General features: G+C 39.4%; 1 protein-coding gene across 1 annotated transcript; it reads left to right on the top strand.

Moving 5' to 3' along the window:
• The first annotated feature begins 215 nt into the window (after positions 1-215).
• DYNLRB2 (dynein light chain roadblock-type 2) lies at positions 216-5,625 on the top strand. The gene is made up of 4 exons (XM_051629483.1): positions 216-245; positions 474-549; positions 2,847-3,014; positions 5,343-5,625. Exons 1-4 carry the CDS (start codon positions 243-245, stop codon positions 5,384-5,386), a joined length of 291 nt encoding a protein of 96 aa, XP_051485443.1. The 5' UTR covers positions 216-242; the 3' UTR covers positions 5,387-5,625.
• The last annotated feature ends 4,383 nt before the right edge of the window (positions 5,626-10,008 follow it).

Here is a 10,008-nt window from a genome sequence, read left to right as displayed (position 1 = left end):
GCCTGCCCAGAGCAGAACTCACGCTCAAGAGCGGGACCCCCGGGAGGCGCTAATAAACCCCCACTGCCCTGACTAGCCCCACCTGGGGCCTTCCCTCGCGTCCTCTGCGGCCACAAAAGGGGCCCCCGCTTCGCCCTCAGCCCCGTCAGGGGGTCCCTCTCAGGGGGTTCCCGCGCAGCGCCCCCCGGGCCGCGTCACTTCCGCCGTCCCGCAGCAACGGCAGCGAGGGCCGCGGCCGGGCCATGGTAACGGGGCCGGGCCATAGTAACGGGGCCGGGCCATGGTAACGGGGCCGCTCCCGCCCGGCCACGGGAGGGGACTGGGGCGGCCCCAGGGGTTGGGGAAGGGCCGGGGCAGGAGGGCAGAGCCCCCGGGGCCGCTTTCGGGCGCGGAGACTCCGCCGCCTCCTCCCAGAGGCCCGCGCCGGCCGTCGGGGGGGCTGAGGTGTCCTCAGGTGTCCTCTCTCCTTGCAGGCTGAAGTGGAGGAAACCCTAAAGAGGATTCAAGCCCACAAAGGTGTTATCGCAACTATTGTTATAAACGCTGAAGGTAAAACGTCCTTTGCCTTCCCCAAGTAACGAATTCGGCAGCGGTAACGAGTGCAGGGACTCTAAGCACAACGTTGGGAGGTGTTAGTGCCCCCCCCCCCGCGGTCTCTATGAATGGTGTGAGTTTTAAGGCAGGATGTTTCCTCTTAAGACATGAGCGTTTGGTTTGTGGCCACTTCTTCCAGCTCTCCGTGGGATTCATGGTGAGGTATGAAGTGCCCTCATGTCCTGTTCCACCTGCCTCATCCTCGCAGACCCGTAGAGCATGTGGCCAGACCGAGCCCAATGGACAAGACTAGTGCAGGAATTTTGAGTTTAGTTTATAGTTAGGAATGTTTAGAGGCCAGATGCCAAATATGAACCCAAAAAGGGTCTGTGCTCTGTGAGGACATATTCAAGGGACTAAGAAGTTAGATTCCACAAACTAAACCTCAAAGTAGGTCTGTAGTTGCAAGTTTCTGTAGTATCTCCAAATATCCATAATTAGCATTGGTCAGTCTAATAATTTTTTTCTGTAGAAAGTGAAATTTAATGTCTCTCTATCCTGAAACACTTCAGTCAAGTGTAGAACTTCAATTAATCACAGTAAAAGTACTTAAACCAGTGGTGCAATAGCAAGGTTTCTTAGGCTGTTCAGGTTTCCACTAACAGAAACATCTTTTACTAAGATTTTTGTAACAGTGCAGGGACACTTTGGTGTAATAGTATGCAGATGAAATAGCAAATTAAAGATTTCTGATACACACATTGCCTATAATTTATTTTAATGGTCAAAGTTGATTTGTTCATTGAAACCTCTGCTAAGTGTACATTGTTTATTTGGAAAATCTCATCAACTTCACAGCTGAGAAAGATCACACTGCAGCATTTCTAATGAAGGATTTATTTGCCTTTCTCTAATTTGGGTGGCAGAGGCAAAGATAATTTGTCCTAAAGTAAGCATAGCTCAGCTTTAATCTAAGGATGTCACCAGTGTCAACTAATTTTCATGTTATTATTAGACCTTGGAGGATCATTTAACATTAACCATTTTTATTAAAAGTGCTATATTTGTTGAAGCAATCATTTCGATACAAGGTCATATAAACTTGACACTAATTCATTGCTGTTTTTAAGTGGCTTGCTATTTAATGCTGTGATTATATAGATATTCTCATGCTAATGCAGTGCTTGGGAACACCTGTTTGTTTCCATTCAAACATCAGTAGCAATGTCTGTGATAAACATTAGACACAAAGGATGTATTGGGTCATTTTGTACACTCCCCTACACTACAAATCCTTCCAATACAGAATAATTTCTTAACTGATGATACAGATTTCAAGTGATTCAAATAATGCTCTCCTAGGAAAATTAGGGAGTTGTCTAATATGCTCTCTTATTTCTTTTACTCCTTTGCCTCTAATTCTTTACCTGGTATTCACTATTTTTGCAGGTTAATTCTTTCACAATCAAACTCTTCAACTTACTCTATTTTTGTATTCCTATCTTGTCCACCAGGAAGACACAATACAATGTGTGCAAAGAGAAAATTGCTTTACCAGCTTGTAACATATTGTCTTTGTTAGTAGGTCAAATATAAATTTTATTAGTGAAACAAGCTTATTAAAGCCAGTTTTACACTTGTAGGATTACAGTGAACCCTGGTTTTCTTGTCTCCTGGTAGCCTGTCAATATAAAAAAAATCCCATTTGACAAATCATTGATAAACAATAATTAATGAAATAATAAAAAAATCTTATGTGGTCCTATTTCTAATAGTTGGGATCAACACTCTGTGTACTACCAACTGTCAATATTTTGCTGCTAATTGGGAGGGATTGTGCCAAGGGTGGTTTCACTTGCCAAATGCAAACATGCCACTTCTGCCCTTAGATTGTTCTTGGTATTTCAAGAGAATGTGTCATTTCCATCCATGTGGAATGCACATGGCCAAGTGCTACAGCTAAAGTGTTGGGTGAGATTTTTGCAGCCAAGATACAAAGCTGGTGACAGTGTTTAAACTGATGAAGCACCATAACCGGTTAAGTACTACAGAATGGAATTTGATGGGTATTTAAGAGCCTTAAACACCAATTAGGCTCTTTCAGAAGTTTCATATGGAAACCCAATGTTTAAGTGCCACTGATTAACATAAATTGTACTTTAAAAGGCATATAGATACCTGAAATCAATGTAACTCCTTTCTGCTACAAAACAGAAAAAAATATTAAATCCTTGTTTTTTCTCTTATGATCTGCTGTATATAAAGAATATGCAACTTAATTGAGTGGTTCTTAGAAAATTATTTATTTTCAGGAATTCCAATAAGAACAAACCTTGATAACTCTACATCAGTCCAGTATGCAGGTCTTCTTCATCAGCTCACCAAGAAAGCTAGGAGCACAGTGAGAGACATTGATCCTCAGAATGATCTAACCTTTCTTAGGATCAGATCAAAGAAACACGAAATTATGGTTGCTCCAGGTAATATTTCTATTCAAATAACAATAGAATTTTATGTCCTTTTAAGTTTCTTTTAATTCTTCACAAATAAGGCTACTGTAGAAAATGCATTTTGAAAATAATTATATGAAAATACAACCATATTCTCACCATGTAACTAGATGTTAGGATTTTAATCCATAGAGTTTATAGTATTTGACCTTGGAGACAACAAAAGAAGTCTAAATCTGATTAATGGTCTAGTTTCTGTGGGTTTTCGTAAGGAAATTAGGACAAATATATAAACATATATTTCAAGTAGTGTGTGTATATAGTATTAAAGGATGATCCAAGGGCTGGTGCACCTCTCCTACAAGGACAGCCTGGAGAAGAGAAGACTCCAGGGAGACCTTATAGCACCTTCCAGTGCCTGAAGGGGCTACAGGCAAGCTGGGGAGGGGCTTGTAGCAATGGAACAAGGGGTAATGGATCAAAACTGGAGGAGGGGAGATTTAGGTTAGACATTAGGAAGAAATTCTTTAGTGTGAGGGTGGTGAGACCCTGGAACAGGTTGCCCAGGGAGGTTGTGAATGCTTCATCCCTGGAGGTGTTCAAGTGCAGGTTGGATGGGGCTTGGAACAACCTGGTCTAGTAGGAGGTGTCTCTACCCATGCCAGGGGGGTTGGAACTAGATGATCTTCAAGGTTCCTTCCAACCCAAACCATTCCATTATTCTATGAAATCCGTATTAGCTCCTAATAGATGAAAAAAAATATATCTTTTTTTCTATTTTTTTTTTACTTGGTATATTATCATTACTTCCTTGCCATAGGTGGGATTTGTGTCATAGACAGATGTGCAGTATTATCACTAACATAATAACTGTGGTATAATTATTTTCCTTAAAACAAGGGGAATATAGCAACCTGTTTCCCACTCATGTTAAATACAAATACATGTTAATTGGTTTGTTGTGTCTCTGAAGTAGCTAACAAAGCCAGATGAGCTGTGGTCCATCAACAGTCAAGGTGAACTGGGCAAAGTGGAAGGGATTATTAACTGGGGCTGTGATCCTAATGTGTGCACGAGTTAGTTGAGAGGCTAACGGTAGGCAGGATTTCACTGCAATATCCAGTGAAGGCTGCAGAAAAGAAAGGAAGCTTCAGGGACCTCCTCAGCGTAGGCACTGAGGAGGCTGTTGGCTCTGAGCTGGTGCTGATGGGCAGCCTGCACTGGGGCAGCCCTCTGCTGCTGATGTCATAGCAGAGGCAGAGCAGAGGAACTGCCCTAGGTGTGAGTTACCTCGCCTCCCTAGAATTATTTATAGTGTTGCTATGAAACCAGTATGTGAGAAAGAAATCTGGCACTGTCATTAAGTGTTAGCGTTAGTCATCGGCTGATACTGAGATGAAAATTTTAGTTTAGTTTCTATTTTGGAGTATAAACCTAATGCATTTTTTAAGTCATGTTTTTTTGCTCATTGATTTAAACTGATGCACTTGATTCTTGTTTTGCATTTGCCCTTCACTTATTTTTTAGAGGTGACTTTTTGACTAGTAACCAGTAAAGCATGTTGACCTGAAAAGTAAGTGGTATAAAAAGTGAGGCTTTTGCTAGCAGGGAAATAAGTTGTTCAAAGGCTTGATTGTATTTTACTATAATAGTCGGTGGTAAATGAACTACCTGAGATTCATATTAAGTTGCTTTTGGATGAAAGTGACAATGCCGGAGTGCAGCTTCTTAGCTCTCCAAAGCAGATATGACCCTACTAAATTCACTGGATAGTTCCAAGAAATGTTTCATTTAAAATAGATAACGTTGAATAGCTATCCAACTGAAGGGCTTCCAAAACTTCCTCCAGCATTTAGAATTAGTAGGTGAAGTCTGGCATGCTTAGAATTTATTCACAATAGAAGTCTATTAAAATATTTTCTGCTTTTTTCATGTCTAAATGGGGTTCTCAATTTTCAATAAATGAGTTAGTGAACTGAAAGAAGTTTTCTGCACCTGCAAAGGAGGCTGCAGATGGCAAAAGTTTTGATTATAAGAAGTGCTAGAGTCCAGGTGCTTATCTTGTGACTTTTTTCATCTTGTTTAAACATCTTTACAGCTTCTTGAAAGCAAATGGACTGCTTACCAAAATACTTCTAATATGGTATATTAAGCTTTATGACACAGATTTTCTTATCTGTAAGCTCAGATTTTTGTAGAAAATGCTGACATTTTCTGAATGTTTTTTATATAAATGCAATTATTTTGCTTATGTTTTATAAACAAACAAAAAGTTGGAGAGGAATATATTAATAAAGAGTATTTAACAGGAAATAAGATAAAATATTTTAACAGAACATGTTTATATCTTTTTTGCAGATAAGGAGTATCTCCTGATCATTATTCAGAACCCATGCGAGTAGTCCTGCCGTGGCAATATATTTACAGACAGTGATGTAGCTCTACTTGTTAAACTAATATTACTTGCTGATATTTAATATCAAACATAGCACTAAGTAATTTTACATAAAGTGTAACTGCCATGGCTGAAATGTTGCCATTTTAAAGTTCTCAGTTGTAGATCTATCAATTTGTATTTGAGCAAATTGTAATTCATTTATCAAAATACTGTATGTTTATCTTGATATTCAGAAGAACAGCAATAAAGCAAAATGCTTAAAACTCTCTTTAATGGATGTTCAAGCTATTTTTACAATTAAATCATTCTCTTTACCCTTCTAACATTATGTTGGAGGAGAAATCATACCTCATGGGGAGTTAAGATCCTGTCTATACACACATCTATACATGCATCCCTAATAGCCAGAGTACCACAGCTACACAACCCAAGAACACAAGTGCAGTTTATGTCAGCAGTGATGGACTGGATATTGCCCTGTCTATAACACCTGCCACTAAGTGTGGGAGGAAGAGAACCCAAAGTCATAGGGGCCCAGTGTGATGGAAATGAAGCATAACAATCCAGCTGGGCAAGGCTACTCAATATCTTAAGGATATGTAAATTAACAGGGCATTATTGGCTGCACTTACTGTAGCCAGTGCTGTGCCAGAAGAATTTCCTTATCTTACTGGAGGGTTTTTTAATTGTGCACAGTTGTTGTAGTGAACTGATATATGGTCATGGCACTGCTTTAAAAAGTTAAGTTTTTATTTGTTATATTATCTGCTTCTGTTGGGATAATTTTTAAAATCCAACCTATTTATTGCTATCCATTAGTGACCATTTATTCTAATAATACCCTGGCTCATCAAATGCTTACCAATTCAAAGCTCAGATTTTTCATTTCAGTACATACTCAAAACTATTGCTGAATTCCAACTACTATTAAGGTCTATTTGGGGCTAATATTTTTGTTTCACTAGTTTTCTCTCACAGCATTACATTCTGTGGAGACTTTACTGTGTCAGTCCAGAAAACTGCCAGAATTACAGTCCCTGATACATTTTCTTTTGCAAAAATAATATTGGTGTTGCAATCTGCAGCATAATTGAAAAACGTCCTTCAGCCCAGAGAAGCTAATAATGCATTGCAAAGAGAGAAGCTTAGTGTTTGGCAATGTTCTTTTATTTTTGACTTTTTGATGCATGTGTTAGTTCCCTTTACAGACTTTAATCCAATATTTATTAAGCAGCTGATGATTGCTGGAGCTTGATAAAGCACTCAAAAAGACACTTAAGCCAAATCATTAAAATTAAACACATGCTAAATCATTTTGCTGCAAAGTGTTTTTATGTGGAAAAATGGCCTTAAGCAGATGCATGTAGTTCTCCAAGGGTCAAATACTGCTCACAAATTAGTTTCTTTCCCCCTTCCTATGAGAGACATAGATGCAGATAAGAGGGCAAAGTTTGGTCCATTTGTATGATGTGCATAGTAACAGATGCAATGCAAACACATGGGCTGAGATGTGCTGCTGCCAGCTACTCTTTCCAGAGCAGTCTCTAATCAGGTTTCCTTGAAAGCAATGCATTATTACACCATTTTGGCAACATCTTCACTAGAGAGCATAAATTGAAATACTCCATTTCATTCCCTGGTAATTTGTTCCCATTTTCTGTTAGCAAAAGCAAGCTGAACACGTGTAAACGTTTCATTTAGGTCTTTCAAGAGGAAATGGAAGTAACAATAGTCAAGTCTCCAACAGTCCTAGTGGAAAACCCTCTGCAGCAGGTTGATCTGAACAAAGGTGGGCCACTAAAAGAGTCAGCAGGGAAATAAACTTTTAAGTTATTTGATCACCACAAAAATGTTACACCAAATAATTTATTGTTTATTTATTGATTATTGTTATTTATGCAAACCAGCAGAGATTTTACTGGTTAACAATTAATTGGGGGGGGGGGTGTTGAAGAAAGAAGTAGCATCAAAGAAATTCATTTCATAGATGATAATTTTGTCAAGGGAATGTTGAGAATGTCAAGAATGGCTGCTGTTCATTGAAAGGCAGCACTTGGGTTGAACTGTAACATGCTAGATAGGCAATCAGCCAAGGAATAAATTATGTTGAGGTCCTCAAAATAAACTAAAACAAAAAGTTCTCCTATACAGCAGTATTATTTATATGATGGGCATATATACACTTATATAAAGCATGTTTATATAAATACTGTTAGCTTCCTGAGACGTGCTGGAACACACTGGATTCTCTGAAGAAACTATCTAAGTGATAATAATAGTGAACCTGAAAAGGGCAGATTAGTAAAATATCACAATCATCTGAAAATGCAGTTAGGAGTTATTTTCAAGAGTTATTCAATTGGTCTTGGAACTGAAGAGTGACAGCAACACTTCCATTAACAATGGATTTCTCTAGCAAGAAGAATCTATCCCAGCTCCACTGTCTCAACTCAGCAGGACACAAGTTTTGGGGTGGACCCCCAGAAAGAACCACAGTCTTCCTAAATAAACAGATGTCATCCTTTTAATTATGTTTTAATTACTGAGTTGCAATCTAGAGACAGCAAGATAATTCCCAGATTGATTTTCAAATCTCAAGCAGCTAAATTAGAGTAGCCAAGAGAATTCCAAGTTTGTGCTCCTTTTGCCTGGCACCTGAACAAAATTAATATCCCTGTTTATAGCAAAAATAGGTCATAACAACGAGGTTCACTGCAGGACTTCACAGTATCCATGGGAGAAAGGAAGCCTGATGCTTGGAAAAAAAGCCTACAATGTCCTAAGTTAATTAAGCATGACAGCAGAGGTACATCCTAGATCTGTTCTGATTGAGGCATTGATTTGAATCGCTCTGAATTTCAGGATATTCACAACTGGGGACACAGTGTCACTAGAAACAGAGTCCTGTAAAAAATGCAGTGACCAGCAGGAAAATAAAGGTCACAGGGAGATCTGAACTGATTCCTTGAGCTTTTTGGACAATTTGAGAGAGAAAAGGTTAATTCTCCTTCAGGATGCAACCGAGCAGAAAAACAGCTAGTACAAATACACCCAATTTTCAACTATCTCTTCAAATTATCCTTAAATAATAATGAAAGCACTCTATTTATTTCTGAAGACTGTTCAATAGTTATATTGAACAAGGTACTCTGTTTTCAAAAGCAACACAGATTTACGTCAAAGTTCTTCAAAGTGGATGCCTAACAAGAGGACATGAGTTGTAACTTCCCACATCCTACTTTGGACAGCTGGGGTGCTCAGCTCTGCCTACGGTTTTGGGTGGGGCTGTACTAGGGAGGATTCTTACTTTTTCCAAAAATACGTAAGTCTACCTTTGACCTGAGCACCCTTTTAGTTGCCCTGGCTCTGCAGTATTGATTTCAGTGAAATTGCTTCTATCTAAAGCAGTTAAAATACTACACAAAAGAGAGTATCACCTTGAGTCTATGCCAACTGGGTCAGAAAGAAATCTCAATGTGCTTTCACTGCCTTGTTTTTAAAGGTACTGAACAAGAAGACAACTGCACTAGACCATTTTTGGATGAAGATGGCCAGTAGTCAGCATTGGTTACCAGCTGGCTGTAGGTTTACAAACTATTGTTCTGAGGCCACGTTTGCAAGAACCAAAACAGCTGAAGGGAGTTTCAGGCTAAAAAAGTTTGCTAGAATGTGGCTCACCATTAAAAAAAATAGCATTCAATGGCACTTTGCATTTTCAAAGCACTATAGGAATACGGAGAAGAATGTTGCACCCAAGTACTTCAGATATCACAGAAGTTAGAAGGAGAAGCAAAGATTCAGCTTTCTTTGGTATTTATCTATAAAAACTCCACAGTGCAATCAACACAGATGACTGCAAAGTACGACGCACTATTGAAACAATTTAAAGTGACATTTCAAATACGGAAGGAAAATTCCAGGATCCAGCAAATTATTCCTTCCCCCTCTTGTCGCAAGGGGAATATGCGTTTCACAGACGAATCCATCTGTTTGTCAAACTTGTTGCTAATCTTGCCAAAGGCTACCTCAGAATCTAGTCTCGGGAGCAGTGTCGGCTTCTCACACACTAAACTCCAATGCCTATCGTACACCTGCTGCTGCTGAACTGAGGCCCTAAACATCATGTTCTGCTGGAATCAGCTGGAAATCTCATGGCCACCTGCTACAAGATTTCTGAGCTACAAATGGCTTCCAGTATCTTACTATGTCTGGTTCAGGCTAAAACCCAGAACAATTCAGGCAAACAAAGGTAATAAAGAATGACAAGATACATAAAGCAGTATTTAAGCTGTAACATTTTTGTAAGGGATTCTTACTGTCAGTTGTGAAAAGCTGCCAGTTTCCTTCTAATTTACTAATTAGTGATTATAAGAGAGAGTGCCCATTGCTAGATTTACCCTTTGGCCTGCAAAAAAAATCAGGGCTGAAAGTCTAGAGCTCAGTACTGGCCAACTGTGTGACTGCCAGCACATGTGTCAGGGTGGTGGGAAGGTACTGGAAATGCTCTTGTCTCTAAGCAAGTAAAAGAGCAGAGCTAGATGGAGAAGTCCAAAGGCTTCCCCCCCTACAACCCCTACCCCCCTTAATGTTCTATAAGATAAGTTATTAATTTTTTCCTATTGTCAG

Source organism: Apus apus, chromosome 11, assembly GCF_020740795.1.
Source record: "Apus apus isolate bApuApu2 chromosome 11, bApuApu2.pri.cur, whole genome shotgun sequence".
In the NCBI taxonomy this organism is placed as follows: domain Eukaryota; kingdom Metazoa; phylum Chordata; class Aves; order Apodiformes; family Apodidae; genus Apus; species Apus apus.
The sequence above is the reverse complement of the archived record's forward strand: the minus strand, read 5'-3'. Positions and strand labels throughout refer to the sequence as shown.